At 37.1% G+C, this 21,367-nt stretch overlaps 1 protein-coding gene across 3 annotated transcripts; it reads right to left on the bottom strand.

Annotated features, from left to right (window-relative positions):
* Positions 1-15,383: 15,383 nt before the first annotated feature.
* On the bottom strand, positions 15,384-20,606 carry LOC122277721. Of its 3 annotated transcripts, none has more exons than XR_006229101.1 (4): positions 20,285-20,603; positions 19,977-20,158; positions 16,221-16,296; positions 15,384-16,101 (listed from the first exon to the last, which is right to left on the bottom strand). XR_006229101.1 is itself a non-coding variant. In XM_043087815.1 (4 exons), the coding sequence occupies exons 1-4, from the start codon at positions 20,544-20,546 to the stop codon at positions 16,079-16,081; spliced, it is 327 nt and encodes a 108-aa protein (XP_042943749.1). In that variant the 5' UTR covers positions 20,547-20,585; the 3' UTR covers positions 15,384-16,078. The 3 variants fall into 3 exon arrangements, 1 of the variants encoding a protein (XP_042943749.1); XM_043087815.1 differs by having other exon boundaries at positions 20,002-20,158; positions 20,476-20,585; XR_006229100.1 differs by having other exon boundaries at positions 16,221-20,158; positions 20,285-20,606.
* Between the last annotated feature and the right edge of the window lie 761 nt (positions 20,607-21,367).

Below are 21,367 nucleotides of genomic sequence, written 5' to 3'. Positions count from 1 at the left end.
CAATGGAACGAAATATTTCGATACCAGTACCGTTTTGTGTACTGTTTCGCGATAGTCATATATAAATATATTATATGTATAAATATATATAAATTATATTCTAAAATAATAGTTTATATATGAATAATTTATACATAAATATATATATAAATTATAAATAGTCTGGTATAAATTGGGGGTCAAAAAATAAGCTTGTAATTTGAAAAAATGAAAAAAAAAATGAAGGCCGAAATACCGGTCGGTACAGGCCGAAATATCGGTCGGTATTCAGACCGATACGAAACAGGTACAATACCTGTACAAGACCGATGGCTGGTACGGAATATTCCAACCATACCAGCCGTTACGGTACGATATTTAAAACTATGCCACGCACTCTCTTTCTCCTTCTTCCGCTTCCGTCGTTTCCTTCGTCCCGCCCTCACCGATCGACTCCCCTCTGACTGGTAAACCTCCCCACCAAATCTCAACCCCATCCATGCCGCCATGGGCTCCAGGCTCCTCCAAGCCGCACAGTTTTTCCTCCATTTCACCGCTGTCATTCCACCTCTGGCCACCACTTCTTCACTACTTCATCACTAACCTCTTGCCAACCTAACCCACCCATTTGCAGCTTCGATTTGTTGTTGTAGCAAACCCCATGAGCTCAACTCCGTTTTGGCCTTTTTTCACTTCCACCGTCGTTCCCTATCAATCCTAAGCCTTGGTTCGTCTCCATTCAAAAGTGGGTATTTCTATAACCCACGGCCATAGTGTATTGTAAACTTTTACGTTGCTTTTTTGCTACTTTTTGCAGCCCATTGATCCTTCAAAAATTGTTATATAGCACTAAGTATTTTCCAAACCTCTTTTAAGATTTAAAAATTTTATTGCTTTAATAATACAGTGTTGGTTGGTTGTGCCGAACTAAGTCTGAGGAGTTCGAGGGTCGAATGGATTTGAGGATGGAGTTATTTTATGTTTGGATGATGTTGGATAATTGTGTCTTGTCATTTGCATTACATGGTGCATGCATGTACATGTGTTAGATATTGAAAACTAGGTTTTCACATCTAAATGCATTTTTGGGTGCGTGTATATCATGACCACAAGCCAAGATGGAGCATTATCTCGATGGAGCTCCTCTGGTCACTAGGGAGTGGAAAATATTGAGTGACATCCCCTGGGTTGTCACTGGGCGACAAAGGGATCAGACGATAAGGTAACGCTATCATGCCAAATCCGTGGTTCCTTGGCTGGAGGGGACTAGAAGATGCATGGTCATGGTACATGCTGGGTGCGGAGTTCGGTATCGCTCGTATAGATGTCACATGCGTAGCCATTACCTGCGGTGTGCCATAAGAGCCAGAGTGTGCGGATGATCCATAGGGGAGATCAGGGTGCATATAATAATTGGAACTGGTTTTGATATTGGATATGGGTCATTTTCTAGGAAAATGGTGAGTTTTGGTTAACGGATATTTGTGGGCCATTTTCTGGAAAAATGGCTGTGTTTTTATAAGTGGTTTTTTGCCATTTTCTAGAAAAATGGTGGATTTCTTATTTTGGGCAATTATCTGGGATAATGGTGAGATTTGTATTAAAGGATTTATTCTAGGTCATTATCTGGCATAATGACTATGAAATGTTTTTAATGGAAATGTTTGGGCCAAAAATGAGATTTTTGGCATCTGTTGGAAAATGATTATTTTTTAAACATGATCATTTTTGGATCTCATGCATATTGCATCCTGATCATGCATGTTGTTGAGGTTTTAATATACTTTTATCTTGTGGGTGTTTGGATTATTACTTACCTGCGGTACCGTATTTGGTACCGTAGATTTTGATGTAGAGGACAAGGAGGCTTAGCCTAAGAAGGCGGCTCCGCCGGAGGAGTGATCGGGGATCACTATTGGGTTGAGATTTATTTCTTGCTTTCGATCATTGCTTTTTATTTGTACTATATTTACATTGGTCAATTGTAATATTTTTGATATACTTGTGTTTAAGCGAGATTGATTTTAATTCTATGTTTAAAATTCTGTCACTTAGTTGATTGACTTTTATGAACCGCTGGGTTATTTTTGTTATACACATGTTGCATGTACACACACTTAGTACTTAGCGATAGGATGTGTGACCCGTGTTGTCATCATCAGGACACCTCGATTTCCACGTGTCCGTACCTGGGAGTTGGGGGAGTCACAAGACTAATAGCATAGTCCACAACCTATTAACTAACATATATAATAAATAACGAGAGATAGAGGGTTATACCATCGATGGGATAACTCTTATGTCGCTCGTTGCCCATCACGATCAAAGTGTCGAAAGAGCTGTGCTTGGCGGTTAACATTGTGTACGGTGGCAGTTAGCCATGTACAGTGGTTGTCCACCACGTAAAGTGGCAGTTTGAGTTTGGGAACAGTTAGGCGTGGTCTTGGAAAGACTCACGATGACCTCGTGGTGGTCTGAGGTGGCAGAGCATGGCGACATCACGTCGTGAACAGTGCACCCGAAAGAGAGTGAGGGTGCTTGAGGTGGAGGAAGGTTATGAAATTTTTTGGGAAGCTACGGGGAGGAAGGAGGTTGGTGGAAGTGCTTGGTGGTAGAGGAGGTGGAGCACGGTGGCGCTAGGGCCGTCGAAGGAAGATCTAAGCTAAGAGAGACCCATTTCGGGTAGAGAGAGAGAGAGAGAGAGGCTCGTGGGGGAGTTGGAGGGGTGCCGGTATTTCCTTGGTGGCTAGAGGTCACGCTGGTGCTGCTTGGTGGCCCAGCTGGCCACACACGATGGCACTAGGAGCTGTGCACGGTGAAGCCATGCAAGAGGAGTAAGCTCATGAGTTGGTGAAGCTATTGGTGGCCACGTTGGCCGCGTACGGCGGCAGTGGGAGGAGATAAATGGGCTTTCATAACCATTTGATTCAAGGGAGGAGGAGAGAGAGGGTGTTGTCGATAGGACTCACCACCAGTGGGGATGGATTAGCTGCAAGAGGAGGAGCAGCCGGTGGTGGAGGTGAGGTTGGGCAGCTGGTGGTGGCAATGGCTAGGATGAAGGACTGGTTCGGCCATAATGAAGTTGTGCATGTTGCGCCCAAGGGAGGAAGAGGAGAGAGAGAGAGAGCGGAGAAAGTGAAAAGTGAGGGGAAAAGAGAAGGGCTTGGGTATTTAATCTAGGTCATTCGTTTCGGGATCTTCAAAATGATCTATTGGTAAATTTAAACATTGATTTGAAAATGCATAAACACTAAGTGGAATTAAGATAGAATATTATTTTATAAATTAAAGTTTATAAAATAATATTCCTTCTTCATTATTTAAAATGATGAAGTCTCGTTAATTACTAAAAGAGAATAAAACTAATTAAATTAATTTAGAGTTTTCAATGTAAGGTTAAATCTTGTAATATTTTTAAATGATTAAAATATTTTAATTTAAATAATTTTTCACAATTATAATATTTTTAGAGCTCAAAATATTATAATTGTGTTACTTTAAAAACAAGTTTATTCTAATAACACTGGAAATATCACATATAAATATTTTCAGAATATTTAAAATACTCATAAGCTTTAAATGATTTATCTTGCTTTAAAATCCACTGGATATCTAAAACACCCCATCGAAACTCAGCACGTGGATCAAAACTTGTGATTAAAGAACAAAGAAGGAGCGGGTTATCACATGTACAGTACCACGTTACGGACATAAAAAAATGTGATTAATTCTGCAATAGTTTTTTATTCAAATTAATTCTTTAATTAGCAGCAGTGTTTACTTAATTATGAGATAAATTGTTGTCACCTTCATGAGTATTACTAATGAGTAGTATAGAGAGAGTGGGTCAGCTTTCAATAATCTTGTCAATTTATTGTCTGCTCTTTTCAACGATCAATCATATGATTTCAATTAAGCTTTACCTATTAGGCTTCACTTGTTTTAAATTTATCGGATTTTTCATTGGATTTACTTTATGATTTTTAAGTTGTGAAATTTATTTTGATGTGCATTCTTGGTATTAATTATTATTTTGCATTTAAATTGCTCTTCACTTTAAATTAGTTTAATGTTAGACTTTAATTATTTTATTTTATTAATATTGAGTTGTAGTGTTTTTATTTGCCTCTTATTTAATTTTTTTTATCATGCCTTTTTCTTTTCTTTGACTCTTCTATTTTTGGACGGGGCCTATTTGAGTGTGTTTTATTTTTCTTTTGGGCCCAAGCCATGAGCCTTCAACCCAACCCACTAAATCCCCCCAAACGGCTTCGTTTGGTCCAGCCCCTAAGGCTTCTTCATCTCTTCTTTTCTTCCCCTTTTTTCTCTTGCATGCCATTGCTTCTCCACCTCCTTTCCGTTTTAGTTTTCATCCCCTTCTTCAATCCGTGCGGCTACTGCTTCTCTTCTTCTCCTTCTTCTTTTTATTTCTTTTCTTTCCTCTATTTTTCATTGGGTTGCCATCTGCTACTTTCCTTCTTCCTCTCCATTTTATTTTCAGTTCTTCCCCTCTGCTAGTCATCAAACACTGCCACTCATTCCTCCATTTTTGGCTGGTATTGGCTCCATTTCTATGTCTTTAATTTTTTGTTTCTTTTTTGTTGTAAAACCGTGTAGATCTCTTTCTATTTAGCATTTATTTTTTATCTATTTTTCTCTCCATTTGTAGGTCTGTCCATGAGCCTACATTGTTGTTCTTTCTCTTAATTTTTCCTTACTAATTTCATGGTTCTTGCTTGTGATTTATTCCCATTGCATTTCCTTTTGTTTGGTCATTCATTGCCCTGTTTTGTCCTATTTGTCATGCCCTGTTTTACTCTCACGTATAGCCACTTCTCTCCCTCTCCGATTCCACTCCACCACCATATGCTCCCCCCTCCCTCAAACGACAGCATTGCAGATAGTAGTCACCGTCGCAGTATCGACGGCATCTACCCACAATGAATTGGAAAGAGAACTCAGGAGGGAGGGATGGCTGACAATAAGAGAGAGAAAAAGAGAGGATTTGTGTTCTACAAGTGGAGAATCAAAACAAAAATGGAAATGAATAACGGAGAAACAAATGAAATGGACAGAAAACAAGAATGTCTGTTAGATAGCCATTTAAAGGGCGAGGATTCTCAGGGTCTATTTCGAATTCGGTGAACTGAGAAGTGATGGAATCCAATCGAAAGAGCAAGAGCAATAAGAGATCGAACACGTTGGATCATCGGCATTGCATACAATGCCCAGTAACTGAATGGGTCAGAGAATTGAATACTGTCGTTGTATAGATATAGCTAAACTGCTAGGCTTAACGAGATACGGAAAATGCTGCCAGGCAATATTGCTCAATTGTGCTGATGGCGAATTTTTTTTTAATTTTTAATTTTTAACTTAATGATTAAGGAAATCATTTTAAGTGTATTAGTATATTTTTTTATTTTTTAAAAATATATAAATATATTTAAAAAAATATGAAAAGAAAAACAAAACAAAAAATTATAACTGGGGGACATAGTAGCCTTGCCCATGAGATATATATGGTCCCCATTTTTTTTATCTAGTAATTAAGCAAATATTTTTTTAGTGATTTTATGAATTTTTTTAAAGAATATTTAAAAATATAATGATAAGAAAATTTTGGTCACCTTGAGATCAAGCTCGTGCTACATTCTCAGTGGATGTAGGCTTGTAGAACTGCTCATAGATATATATTCCACTTTTATAAATATACATATATCTCATTATTTTAAACCAACTCTTCCAAAATAATTGATTAAGAATACTACAAAGTTTTAATATAAATGTTAACATTTCAACATACCGCGTTATTAGAACACACAAATTTATTGAACAAAAAAAAATCTCTAATAATCATAGTATCCTTTTCTGATTTATCCATCGTGTTTAACTAATATTGCCCATAAGATGTACGTAAACATAATATAACATGAACGTGAACTTGAAACATAATGTAAACATAAATATAACATAACATGAACGTGAGCTTGAACATAACATGAACGTAAACATAACATGAACGTAAACATAACATGATATGAATATGAACATGAAACTTAACGTGAACATGAACATAACATGTATGTGAGCATAATATAACATAACGGTAGATTATACTCCTTCACCGTAGTACTTGACAGTGCATAGCCTTGACCGTAATACCAGGCAGCGCATATCATCCTTTTGTAGCACGGCAAATTATACCCCTTCGCCATAGTACTTGGCAACGCATAGCCTTGACTATAGTACCAGACAACACGTATTATCCTTGACCATAACATAACTTAAAATAACGGTAGATTATACTCCTTTACCGTAGTACCCGGCAGCGCATAACCTTGACCGTAGTACCAGGCAGTGCATATCATCCCTCTGTAGTATGGCAAATTATACTCTTTCACCATAGTACTTGGCAGTGCATAGTCTTGACCACAATACTAGACAGCGTGTATTATCCTTGACCGTAATATAATTTAAACTAATGGTAGATTATATTCCTTCACCGTAGTACTCGGCAGGGCATAGCCTTGACCGTAGTACCAGGCAGTGCATATTATCCTTGACTGTAATATAACTTACCATAACGGTAGATTATACTCATTTACCATAGTACTTGGCAGCGCATAGCCTTGACTGTAGTACCAGGCAGCGCGTATCATCCTTGACCATAACATAAATTGATTGATTTAACAATCTGTAGTACGGTAGATTATACTCCTTTACCTTAGTACTCGGTAGCACATAAGCTTGACCGCAATACTAGGCAGCGCGTATCATCCTTGACCGTGGTACAAATTAACTGATAACTGAAGCTGAACTGTTCTCAAAATGCACAACTGTATTCAAGATAAAAAGTGATGGAATACGAAAGAACAGAAGTCTTGACGTCACATAACATGACTTGAATGTAACTTGAGAGACATGACTTACTTGAGATAGAAATATTTTGTAGTATGACATAACATGTAATAGACAACATTTCACAACATGGCATATTATGTAACAGTAAATATTACGTGAAATACGTGACATAATAGATTGTGTAACAGATAAGCATTTATAACAGAATAAATCATATATAACAGATAAGCATGAACTGGATTCGTACTAGCTTGGCATGTGTACCCAAGATTTATGGTCCAAGAAATGGTACCATTACTTTCAAATGCAGACAAATTCTTCCTTGATCAACAAACGTAATTCTTCCCATCTTCTCCAGTCAAAGGTCTCGAAAGCTGTTCGCAGCACTTCTGGAAGGCACTCGTGCTAGAAAGGAAATGATGCCATCAGAAATTTGAACAGGAAAGAAAAAAGAAAGAGAGCGAATCAACCAAATATCTTGTACCCCGAGAAAACTAAAATCGATCATTCTCGTCTAATAAGATCAAATGGATTCGTTCTGAAAGTGTGTAAATCTTCTTCTCTTGTGTGTGTGTGTGTGTGTGAGAGAGAGAGAGAGAGAGAGAGAGAGAGATTGAAAAAAGGATGAGGATTCTCAGGGTCTCTTTGGAATTCGGTGAACTGAGAAGTGATGGAATCCAATTGGAAGAGCAAGAGCAAAAAGAGATCGAACACGTTGGATCATCGGCATTGCATAAAATGCCCAGTAACTGAATGGATCAAAGAATTGCTTACTGTCGTTGTATAGATATAGCTAAACTGCTAGGCTTAATAAGATATGGAAAATGCTATTATGCCACCCAAGCGGCACCACTCAAGTGTACTAATCGGGATTATTTTTTTTAATTTTTTACTTAATGATTAAGGAAATGATTTTAAGTGTATTTGTATTTTGTTTATTTTTTAAAAATATTTAAATATATTAAAAAATATGAAAAGAAAAACAAAAAAAAAAATTATAACTGGGTGACATAGTAGCCCTGCCCACAAGATATATATGGTCCCCATTTTTTTTATCTAATAATTAAGGAAATGTTTTTTTAGTGATTTTATGAATTTTTTTAAAGAATATTTAAAAATTTTGGTCATCTCGAGACCGAGCTCGTGCTACATTCTCAATGGATGTAGGATTGTAGAACTGCTCATGGATATAGATTCCAATTTTATAAATATACATATATCTCATTATTTTAAACCAACTCTTCCAAAATAATTGATTAAGAATACTACAAACTTTTAATATAAACGTTAACTTTCAACATACCACATTATTAGAACACACAAATTTATTAAAAATAAAATCTCTACTAATCATAGCATCCTTTTATGCTTTATCCATCGTGTTTGACTAATATTGCCCATACTTCCTAATCTTAAGTGACGATAAAAGGTACATGTTTTGAGCGGTCTTTAGAAATTTGTTGATATATATATATATATACACTTCCCTTTGACGTTTGGTTCTTCAAATTCCTTCTACACCGTTTGACATTTTGCAATTTTTTCTAATTTTTTGTCTTTTTCCGGTGCTCTCTCTGTTGAGGTCCATCCATGTGCATTGGAAAGCATTTAGCATCTCCAACTATGGTATGTGTCCCTCCACTACATTATGTTTTGTGGAGGGAGAAGCCCATAGGAGAGGATTACTGAAGCAAAAATCATCCAACAAGAGGAGTTCTGAGTGTGAGTTTGTAGTGCCATTTGAGAGATAGAAAGTTGTTTTGAGAGAGTGTTTGTAATCTTGTACAAACACATTGAATATCAAGTTTCCACTCCAGTGGACGTAGCCAAATTGCCGAACCACTTAAATAGTGTCTCTATCTATTTTGTATTTATTTTCTTGGCGGCCCTGGGCACAACAATTGGTATCAGAGCTTCGATTTGTGCTACCCAAAAAATTTCAGTTGATCGAAATCAACTTTTGATCACACTACAACGTTCCTCTCATCAAGACAGATCTGTTGCCGTAAATGGCATCGAAAACAAACACCGAAGGAGCCTGTATGCGCCTCTAGAAGTTGTAGAGTGGCCTTCACGTGCCTCAGTCTCAGCCAAATGAAGAAGAAGACTGAAACCCACGGGCCCACGTGCCACCACGTGCACTGGAGGTTGAAGACGCATGAGACACACTTCCCCACGCGCCCTAAGGAGTTTTCTGATCATGTATAGCACGCGCCTCATGCACCCCCCACGCGCACAAGGAGCTGTTGTGCGTGTACTCCACATGCCGACCAAACGCCATGCTCAGCGCATGTACCCCACACACAAGTGATCAGCACCGTCTATTTTTCTAGATCCTTGTTGGGCTTGATCTAAGCCATTTGGAGTCCGATTTCAACAATCAAATAGTACTTTCCAACTATTTGGATCATTTTGGACTCATCTGTACGGTTAGAATTTTGAAATTTTTTTTGTAAAGTTTTCTAAATTCATATGGAAGGTTCTGGAAGAAATAGGAACTCTGGAAATGTCAATAGCTCTGGGCGTAGGTCCACAATTTCAAATGTCAAGTTTGAAGTTGAGAAGCTCGATGGAATAAGCAAATTCGGCATGTGGCAATGCGAAGTTATGAACGTTTTGATCCAAAAAGAGTTGGATATTGCGTTAGAAGAAAGATTAGATGATATGACTAAAAATGATTGTAGGAAGCTTAATACTCAAGTTTGTAGTACAATCCAATTATGCCTTACCAAAGAAGATAAGTATTTTTTCATGAGAGAGACAAATGCAAAGGAACTTTGGCAAAAAATGGAGGATAAGTTCATGAAGAAAAGCATTGAGAGCCGTTTGCACTTGAAGAAAAAGCTCTTCGGATTCTAGTTTCGTGAAAGTATTTCTATGTCTGAACATCTGAATAATTACAATCAAATTCTTGCTGATTTATTAAACTTGGATGTTGAAATCCAAGATGAATATAAAGCTTTACTTTTGCTAAATTCCTTGTCTGATACATATGAGCCTTTAATTACTACTCTACTGTATGGGAATGAAAAGATCAGTTTTGACAATGTATCTAGTTCTTTAATTAGTAATGAGTACCGCATAAAAGATAAGCAGGTACATCTAGATACATCAAGTAAAGTATTAACTGCAAGAGGGAGACCACAGTCGAGGTATCCTGGAAAAAAGAAAGGTTTTCAGTTGAAAACCCGGGCCACATCACGTGGTTCATCAGTCGGAAGAAAACTCGCCAGAGACGAGTATTCCTTTTGTCACAACAAAGGACATTGGAAGAAGGATTGTCCCAAGCTGAAGGGACAATAGTAGAATCAACCCACCACAGCCAATGTCGTGGACAGAAATGATAAGTCAGATTTTGCCTTAACAAGTTCATCATCCATTTGTTATTCCAATGAATGGATTATGGATTCCGGATGTACCTATCACATGTGTCCCAATCGAGATTGGTTTACTGATTTCACAAAGATTAAGGGTGGAGCAGTACTTATGGGCAATGATAGTGCCTATAAGACTCATGGAATAGGTAGCATTCGGTTGAAGATGCATGATAGAAGTGTCAAGACTTTGACAGAAGTTCAGTACATTCTAGACTTGTGGAAGAATCTCATCTCACTTGGATCTCTAGATTCAAAGGGATTCAGAATCACCATTGAAGACAGAACTCTCAAAGTAGTAATAGGAGTTCAAGTGGCTATAAAGGGTTTGAGGCAAGGAAACTTGTACTTCTTGCAAGGAAGTACTGTTTATGGAAGAGCTTCTACATGTTGTGAGAAGCTAGATGAGACTAATGCAAACACCTCCAGTCTTTTGCATATGCGTATGGAACACGCTGGAGAAAAAGATTTGCAAACATCGTACCTACTCAAAGGTGCCAAGACTAGTAAACTATCTTTCTGTGAGCACTGTGTATTGGGAAAATAGAGACAGATCAAGTTGGAGCCGCTATACACAATACATAGGGGATACTTGACTATGTACACTTTGATGTTTGGGGACCTACCCAAAATGCATCTTTGGGAGGTAAGCATTGGTTTGTAACTTTTGTAGATGATTATTCTCGTCGTATGTGGGTGTATATGATGAAGAATAAAGATGAAGTGCTGAAAATCTTCTTTAATTGGAAGAAAATGATTGAGACTCAAACCGGTAGAAAAATCAAGTGGCTCAGATCTGATAATGGAGGTGAGTACACTTCAGACTCCTTTATGGAAGTATGTCGAAGAGAATGAATTGTCAGACACTTCACGGTACGATGTACCCGCAGCAGAACGGTGTGACAGAATGGATGAACCGTGCTTTACTACGATGTATGTTACTTGATGCTGGATTTAGTAAACAATTTTGGGCTAAAGTTGTGATATATGCCTGCCACCTCATCAACCGACTACCCGCAACTGCCAATGACGAGAAGACACCCATTGAAATGTGGAAATGTACTCATGTAACTGATTATGACTCTTTACACATTTTTGGAATGTCCTGCTTACTATCATACTTAAGGAAGTAAGCTTGACCCTAGAGCCAAGAAAGCAAAATTCTTAGGCTTTAGTACTGGTGTAAAAGGGTATAGACTCTGGTGCATAGAGTCTAAGAAGGTTATTATCCGTAGAGATGTAACATTCAACGAGTCACATGAGCATAAGACTCCAATGAAGGCAACCATGATAGCAAAACACCTGGTGATTCGCAAAAGGTGGAGTTTTCCACTCAAAAGGATTCAAGAGAAACAAATGGAGAGCAAGGACAAGATGAGGTTGATAATCTAGTCACAGTACCTCCAATACAACCTGAATCAATAGCAACTAATAGGCTGAGATGAGAGACAAGTGTACCAACACGTTTTGCAGACTATGTGACATATGCACTACCAACTGAATGAGGTGAGATCCCAACCACTTATAGAGAAGCCATATAGTCTAGTGAACAAGTCAGATGGACAAAGGCGATGAATGAAGAGATGCAGTCTCTTCACCAGAACCAAACTTGGGAGCTTGTGTCGCTTCCACAAGGAAAGAAGACAATTGGCTGTAAGTGTATCTTTAATCAGAACGATGACCAAGCTACTAAAAATGGAGTGCGATACAAAGCTAGGTTCGTAGCCAAGCGCTACACTCAGATAGAGGGAATTGACTATAGTGAAATATTCTCTTCTGTTGTGAAGCATTCATCCATCCGGATATTGCTAGCTTTGGTTGCACAATATGATCTTGACTTAGCACAGCTAGATATGAAGACAAATTTCTTACATGGTGATCTAGAGGAGGAGATCTATCTATCTCAACCAGAAGATTTTAAGGAAGCTGGAAAAGAAAATTGGATCTGCAATATGAAGCAGTCTTTCTATCGTTTGAAGTAGTCACATCAGTAATGGTACAAGTGTTTCAACCGCTTTATGATGGACTTGAAATACACTCATTGTCAATATAATCACTGTGTATATTTCAGAAAACTTGTAAATGGATCTTTCATTTATTTGCTTTTATATGTAGATGATATGTTAATTACATGTAAAAGCAAGGGAGAGATAAATAGTTTAAAAACTCAGTTGAGTCATGAGTTTGAAATGAAAGATCTAGGAGAAGCATGGATAGTATTGGGGAAATGAAAGATCTAGGGTGAAAGATACAGTTCACTTTACTCAAAAGCAGTATCTGAAAAGAATACTGCAACGCTTCAACATCGACTCGAAGACGAAGCCGGTGAGTACTCCTATGGCCCCCATATTTCAAGCTCAGTACATTGTAGTCACCTAAAGATGATGAAGACTGTGACTACATGAGGAATGTCCCATATGCAAGTATTGTTGGAAGCTTAATGTATGCCATGGTGTGTACACGACTTGATATCTCCCAGGCCATTAGCTTAGTTAGTCGCTGTATGCATAATCTTGGAAAGGCTCATTGGCATATAGCTAAGTGGATTCTACGGTATATTTTAGGGACCGTTAATATTGGTTTGAAATTCAAGAAGAGTTAAGATAATCTAATAACTGGATATGTTGACTCAGACTATGCAAGTGATCTTGACAAACGCCGATCAACAACTGGATATGTGTTCACTATGGCTGGAGAACCAGTTACTTGGTGATCAACTTTGCAGTCTACAATTGCACTATCATCTACTGAGGTTGAATACATGGATGTAACGAAAGCCGTGAAATAAGCCATTTGGTTACAAGGATTGGTAACAGACTTGGACTTTAAGCAGCAAGAGGTTACCATTTACTGTGACAGTCAAAGCGCAATTCATTTGGCCAAGAATCAAGCGTATCACTCTCGAACAAAACATATAGATGTCTGTTTCCACTTCGTATGTGAGATATTAGAAGAAGGGGACATTTCACTTCAGAAGATTGGCACTGAAGATAATCCAGTAGATATATTGACGAAAGTCATCACTGGGATCAAGTTCCAACACTGCTTGGACTTGATTAATATCTCACACTGCTAAGTACCTACGAGTGCATTGGTGTCTTAGGGCGCATTTGATAGCAGAAAACATTCATGGCAAAAAAACAAACGAACATTTCAATGAGAGGGTGCAATCATTAGAAGGATGCAACATGTAGTACCCTAGTATGGCACACTTGGGTGGAGGGAGTGATTGTTGAGGTCCGCCCATGTGCATTGGAAAGCATTTAGCATCTCCAGCTATGGTATGTGACCCTCCACTACGTTATGTTTTGTGGAGGGAGAAACTCATCTTCTCCTATAAATAGGAGAGGATTGCTGAAGAAAAAATTATCCAGCAAGAAGAGTTCTGAGTGTGAGTTTGTAGTGCCATTTGAGAGATAGAGAGTTGTTTTGAGAGAGTGTTTGTACTCTTGTACAAACACATTGAATATCAAGTTGCCGAACCACTTAAAAATTGTCTTAATCTATTTTGTGTTTGTTTTCTAGGTAGCCCTGGGCACAACACTCTCTACGTCAATAGGTTATTTTTTCCTCATTTTGTTGCTCCTTTTTGGTGATGAGTAACGCTAGCGTGCTTGTAAAAGTAGTGCGTGTTTTTTTTTTTTCCTCCAATTTTTTTTGTTCTCATTTTTTTTATTATTTTTAAATATTTTTAAAAAATATAAAAATACATTAATACACTAAAAATCACTTCCTTAATTATTAAATTAAAAAAATTTATTGAGTAATCAAATAGAGCGGTAACTATTGCGCAATATAGTAACTATTGGTGACTGCAAATAAACACGTGAACTGGCTATTTTTTCTTCCTGAGTTTAACATGTGTTGATGCATGTATTGTTATGCCGATTTGTTGCTAATCATGATTCCTCAAAATCATTTTTATCTAAACAGTGCTCTAAAATTCTAAATCTTTTAGTTAAACATGTTAAAATATTTTTCTTCGCAAATTTTTCACAAATTTAACGGGGGTTTTGTATTCTAGATTAAGTTTTGTGAAATGCTTGGATCCGATTTTGGGTCTCAAGCATTTCTATGAGATCTTTTCTTGTACTTAGTAATTAAGTAACTATTTTTTAATGATCTTGTGATTTTTTTTAAAAATATTTAAAGATATAAAAAAATATATAAAAAAGTAAAAATAAAAAATAAAAAAGACATTTAACCTTATCGGGACCATTTCTCATGCTCGCATGACTCCTAAGTTTTAAACCATTTTAGACCTTTTTTTCATTTCACTTCTTGTTATGTGCTTTAGGGTTTTGACCTTTATGTTTCGTATTTTGTCTTAAGATTGTGAAGCGGTGTCATTTGTTGCATGTTCTGGTCTGTGGACTGGGTCTTTCATAGTGGGCTTATGCCTTATCGTGGTCAGTTACATTATAGCCTTTCGTGGTTACTTACATTGTAGTGTCTATTTATTTCCTGCATATGAATGAAAGAGGTATCAATTTCTTCCAATCAATTAAGAGTTCAGGAGGCCTTGGCACAGTCCTAACAGTGGTATCTAGTGCAGCGTTCCTACTGATCGGTGGAAAACTACAAGTGTACAGTATCGTAGTTTTATAGTAAAAAGATAAGAAGAGTATCGTCCTCATGAATTGGTAACTTACTTTTGACAAATACTAAAATTATACTAATCTTGATTTTATTTAGAGAAGTCACTAAGACTTTTGTAATTACAATTTAAAATAAAATCAATAAAAAGAAAAATATGCAAAGGAAAATAAAAATGATGTGCGAAGATCAAATTAATAGAAAAGAAAACTTCTAGGAAATTGATTTCACATAATTTTTCACTATACTTTACTCATCTCACTAATTGAATTTAATTCTTTTTGTTTATTGGCAAATCTCTAATTCATCCAAAAGCCTCTTTCGATAGTCAATTGGAAATTATTCTTGTTCATCATTTTATACAAGAGTATGCAAATTAATAAAGCAAGAAAGCAATAAGACTAATGATTTAAATACTACATAGGTTCATACAAGTCTTTCAATCTCTATATTTACCTATGCCGAAATATTCAAGATCTATCCCATAATTCACTCTTTCGATAGCAAATCACAAGATTAAAATCATCTAATTAATGACTAGTTAATTATAAGTAATAAACTCAGAATAAATCAGATAAACGAAGAAAGAATTGCTTTAAATTAGTATAGAAAATCAAGCATAGTTCAGAACTAGATTACATCGTTTTCCTAGAATAAATAAAATTTAGTTCATGATAAATTTAATTCAACATAAACGAATTCACCATAATTTTTTTGAGAATAATGGAAGGAAAATAAACACTGAAAAATGCTCCTCCTAGTCGCAGCAGCGTCTTCACAGTTGCAACTCCTCTTCCAAACCAAAGGAAATTAAATTTCTAATCTGTCTTTTTTTTCTCTAAGAGCCAAGCCCAAAAAAAAAAAAAAATTCATTACCAGCAAAATGCCGTCTGTTTCGTGCCAGCCAAGAGTAGATCAAATCTCCGGTTTTTTCACTTCCATCCATTTCTACGTGCCAGCCAAAATGTCCCGTATTGCATGCCAAGTCAAATCTAGCTTTGTTGATTCCATGAAGACCAAGTCAAAGTATTCCATTAAAATTAAAATGGGCTCACGTACATGCAAATCATCTCCTTTTCTTTTACTTTTTCGTCCAATCTCTTTCTCTTTTTTCTTTTTTTTTTCAAATTCTCTATCTTCAGGCTTGAATTCCATGTGTCGTTAGGATCCTTCAACTTTATTTCTTCATCAACTTATCCCTTCTATCTTTAGCATCTTGAAAAAAATCAAACTTGATCTTTATTCTCAAATTGCACTGGTGAAATTTATATCTTTATTTTCTTCAAACCTAAAATAAAATTTAAATAATAAAAATGAAGCCTAAAATTAACAAAATAAATAAATAAAATTAGACTAAATTTTAAAGTTACGAAGTGATAAAATATACTAAATTATGCAAGTCATCACCTGCGACATGGCTGAAGGAACTAGGCAAGCACACTTGGATGAGGCAATGGCGTCTTTGAAGGGAGAGAACCTGTGCCTGCGAGAAGAATAATAGAAACAAAAAGGTGTGTTAGATGCTGAATTGCAGCGGTTAAATAACTTGGCCTCAAGTTATGAATAGATTGTGGGGATGTTCGGGAGCCATAATTTTGGAAGGGATCTTCTAATCAGCAGAACGATTAGAAGAACCAAGTTAGTAACCATCCTTTATTTGAGAAAAATGGGGGTATACACGCAAGGTCTCTCAAATTAGAATTTCTAAAGTTTGATAAGGCTGAACATAATGAGTGGGTTTTAAAGGCAAAATAGTTTTTCTTCTATTATAGCACCCTAGATGACCAAAGGATTAAAATTGCCTTCTTCCACATGGAGGGTAAAGCCCTCTCATGGTACTCTTTAATCAGTTGATACTTGGGATGAGTTTACCATAGCTTTAAGGGTGAGATTTGAACCCTCAACATATGAGGATCCAGTTGGGAAATTCACTAAATTAAGGCAAACCAATACACTAGAAGAGTATCAAACTCAGTTTGAAGAACTGCCTAACAAAGTTAAAGGAGTAACAAAGGAGTTTAGAATAAGTATCTTCCATACTCCCACTTCAAATACCCAACGCAAACTACCTGCACCACCCCTCATACTAAGACTATCTCCCCATCCTAACCAACCAAACCCAAGACCCCCACTACCCAATCTTACGAGAAAGCTCAACTTTCCTATAAGGAGAATTACCCCCACTCAAATACAGGAGAGAAGCGAGAAAAAACTGTGCTATTACTGTGATGAGAAATACCATCCAAGGCATAGATGTAGTAGGCCTCGAATATTCCTTCTTAAGGGTTTGGGAGATGAGGAAGAAGAGAACCAGGAAGTAGAAAAAGAACAAGATGCATTAGCCGTGATCCAATATGAGGAATTTAAGGAGGAGGAAGTGAGAGAATTTTTGGGAATATCCCAACATGCTATACCTGGATCTTTAGCACCTAAAACTATGAGGCTCCTAGGGGAGATTAACCATCAAAAAGTCTTGGTTTTACTAGATACAGGTAGTACTCATAGCTTTATAGATCCATAATGTAGCAAGCAAGGCTAAGCTGTCAAGGGAGGATAGCTACTTAACAGTCCAAGTGGCCAATGGGGCCACTCTTCCTTGCCTTGGTCAATGTAAGACAGTCTCTATTTTGTTATAGGATTTTACTTTTATGGTTAATTTGTATGAATTAACTCTTGGAAGATGTGATTTAGTGCTTGGTGTTGATTGGTTAAGAGGTTTGGGCTTGGTTTTCTTGAATTTTTCTAATCTAACCATGAAATTTCAGTGGGGAACTCAGACTATGAAGCTGCAGGGTATTCAAAGACCTATCGATTGTATTGCCAAGAAGGACCACATTACAAAACTCAAAAAGGGCACTGCCAAAAGAGTGAGGCTGTAGATTATGATTGGAAACAATGAAGATTCCATGTATAATATATTACTAGAAGTACAACCAGTTTTGGATAAGTTTAAGGGAGTGTTTGCTAAACCTTCGGGTTTACCCTCTCCTAGGAGTTTTGATCATGAGATACAACTACAGGATGGGGCCAAACCGACATGTGTAAGGCCTTATAGGTATCCATATTATCATAAGGGGGAGATAGAGAGCTGGTGGTTCAGATGATATGAAGTGGAAGTATAAGGAGCAGTCATAGCTCATACTCTTCACCCATGCTACTAGTAAGTAAAGCAGATGGAAGCTGGCAGATGTGCATGGATTACCGTGCTCTCATCAAAGACACAATCAAAGATAAGTATCCAATTCCTAACATTGATGAGTTAGGAGGGGCTAAAATATTTTCTAAGTTGGATTTAAGATCAGGATGTCATCAGATACAGATGAATCTTAATGACATCCCTAAAACTACCTTTAGGACCCATGAGTTTCATTATGAATTTTTGGTGATGCCTTTTGGGCTTACAAATGCACCCTCAACCTTTTAGGGACTGATGAATGAAGTATTTAGGCTATATTTGAGGAAGTTTGTACTAGTATTCTTTAATGATATCTTAATCTACAACAAGTCTGTATAGGATCATGTGCAACATCTTACATGGGTGTTAGAAGTTCTACAAAATGAATTTTTTTTTGCAAAAAGGTCTCAATGCATATGTGGTAGTAGGGAGGTGGAGTACTTTGAAGATCTTATTTCAAAAGAAGGTGTAAGAACACCCTCAAAAACTGACTGCAATGCAAAACTGGCTAGTTCCTAAAAATCTCAAGGCATTGAGGGGTTTTTTAGGGCTTACTAGGTGTTATAGAAAATTTATCTAGGGGCATGGGGCTATAGCAACCCTAGTCACTTCTCTCTTAAGGAAGAATGCTTTTCTTTGGAATGAGAAGGCACAAGAGGCATTTGACATACTCAAAGGGGCCATGGTAAGTTCCCTTGTTCTAAGGTTGCCTAATTTTGCTAAAACTTTTATTATGAAATGTGATGCATTAGGGGAAGTTTTAGAAGCAGTATTAATGCAGAAAGGGCAACCTATAGCGTATTTTAGCCAAGCTCTAAAAGGGAGGACATTGAGTCTTTCTACATATGAAAATGAATTGTTGGTTGTGGTGTTAGCAATGAAGAAATGTAGGCACTACCTATTGGGGTAGTTCTTCAAAGTACATACTAACCAATAGGCATTTAAATACCTGTTGGAACAGAGGATTGGGACACCAGCATTGTAGAAATGGATCTCCAAGTTACTGGGGTATGATTTTACAGTAGAATATAAGATTGGAAAAATCAATGTAGTGGCAGATGCCCTCTCCCATATACAGTACCAATACCCAATAGAATTACCCATATACCCATCCCAAACCTCACATGCCACTACCACAGAACCATCCACCACAAAACCAAATACCACAAACACCCCAACCAAAAAAGTTACAATGCAAGTGCAAGCAATTAGTATATTATAAGCACAGTGGATAGAAGAGTTAAAGAAGGCTTACCAACAGGACCCCATGTTACAATAGCTAATAAGCCACTATCATCATGGAGCCTTGGACCAATCTCATTACCAAATCTGAAATGAGCTATTTTTCTATAAAGGAAGGCTACATCTCAGATCTTTGGTTCCCTTTTAGCAATAGATCATGCATCATTTTCATAATAGTCTATTAGGGGGCCACACTGGAGTACAGAAAACACAAAGCAGAATAAAAATGGAGTTTTACTGGCATGGTTTAAGAAGTGATGTCCGAGTACATGTCAGGGAGTGTGATGTATGTTAGAGGAGCAAGGTTGAAACCCTCCACCTAGCAGGGTTGCTTCAACCCTTGCCAATATCTATAAAGAACTAAGAAGATATCATCATGGATTTTATTTAGGGGTTGCCTCCCTTAGGAGGAAAAACTGTTGTTTTGGTAGTAATGGATAGATTGAGCAAATATGCTCATTTCATAACCATTACACATCCATACATAGCAATGAGAATGGCGAGGGTTTTCATGGACAATATATTTAAGCCGCACGGGATTCCTTAGACCATTGTATGTGATCAAGATCCAGTGTTTACTAGCAGCTTTTGGAATGAGCTATTCAGGATTTGTGGAATCAAAATTTTACTCAATACAGCATATCATCCCCAAACCAATGGCCAGACAGAGGCCATGAACAAAGTGCTTGAGTGCTATCTCAGGTGCTTTTCAAGTAATCGACCAAAGGACTGGATAAGGTGGTTACCTCTTACAGAATACTCATACAATACCTCATTGCACACATCAACGAAGGTTTCACCCTTCGAGGCTGTGTATGGCCAACCACCCCCTCGAATGTTGCCATATGAGACAGGATCTACGAACGTACAGGCTATGGATGAGGAGTTACGGTCCCATGAGTTCATCACGATGCTCATCAGAGAGAACCTACAAGAAGCACAAGGAAAAATGAAGTTTTATGCAAATTTAAAAAGGAGAAACATGGAGTTTAAGGAAGGGGATTTTGTCCACTCCCATACTTGTCTAAAAGGAATCTGGAATATGGGGTCTTACCGTGTGCTACCTTACCGATTGCCACTACAGAAAGGGCTCTTGCGCCCGAACTAGAGAAGATATTACAGAGAAGGCTTAAGAAAAGGGACAATACAATGGGGCTAGAGGTTTTGGTGCAATGGACAAGTATGGGAGAAGACAACACAACGTGGGAAGACCTCATTTCTCTCAGAATATGGCAGCGTCCTAACCTTGAGGGCAAGGTTTTGTAAGGAAGGGGATCTCTGTTATGTGCTTTAGGGTTTTGACCCTTATGTTTCATATTTTGTCTTAAGATTGTTAAGCGGTGTCTTCTGTTGAATGTTCTGGTTCGTGGAATGGTTCTTTCATAATGGGCTTATGCCTTATCGTGGTTAGTTAGTAGGTTAAGTCTTAGTTGGTCAGTTATTTATTTGATGCCAGTTAGTTAGTGGGCCTGTTACCACGTCTATAATAGTATAATATGGGTAGTTACATTATAGCCTTTCGTGGGCAGTTACATTGTAGTGTCTATTTATTTCCTGCAGATAAATGAAAGAGGTATCATTTTCTTCCAATCAATTAAGAGTATAGGAGGCCTTCGCACCTCGAATTGCCAATAAATATTTACAACATTTTATAGTGAATGTTCACATTCCTAACACATGTATGCTGCTCTCCATTTTTCAACAACTGTTAAAATATTTTTTGACAAATTTAAATGGTACTGTTTTGTAATTTTTATTATGTTTTGACTCATTTTAAACATTCTTTTCGTTTCAAATGTATGCGCTCCTCTCAATTTTTAAAATGTATTTTCTTTACATATTTGCAACCATATTGAGCACTATTTTGAAATTTGAACTATACTTTAAACCCTTTTAAACATTTTTTCAGTTTCATTTTTTTTCCATTTATTTTGAGAATGTGCAGCACTCCTAAATTTAAGTTCGATCTTCATGTTTTATACCATTTCTTCAATGAATTTTTTTTCCCCTGATATTGTTGCACCATTTTACACAGTTTCTTCACTTCACTTTTTTGCACTTCTTTCAGAAGACATGGTTTTTTCTTTTTGATTTTTTTTTTTTTTTTTTTTTTTTTTTTTTTTTTTTAGCACTCCTA

Source organism: Carya illinoinensis, chromosome 9 (assembly GCF_018687715.1).
Source record: "Carya illinoinensis cultivar Pawnee chromosome 9, C.illinoinensisPawnee_v1, whole genome shotgun sequence".
NCBI classification, from domain to species: Eukaryota; Viridiplantae; Streptophyta; class Magnoliopsida; order Fagales; family Juglandaceae; genus Carya; species Carya illinoinensis.
The sequence above is the reverse complement of the archived record's forward strand: the minus strand, read 5'-3'. Positions and strand labels throughout refer to the sequence as shown.

Bases quoted from the DNA above. Each gene is read 5' to 3' on its own strand.
- LOC122277721 (XM_043087815.1), bottom strand. From the start codon at position 20,546: ATGAAACATAAGGGTCAAAACCCTAAAGCACATAACAGAGATCCCCTT. The intron at 20,159-20,475 runs GTTAGGACGCTG...TGCTTCTTGTAG, and splicing joins TACAAAACCTTGCCCTCAAG to GTTCTCTCTGATGAGCATCG. The intron at 16,102-16,220 runs GTGATGACTTGC...ATTTTATTTTAG, and splicing joins TTCCTTCAGCCATGTCGCAG to GTTTGAAGAAAATAAAGATA.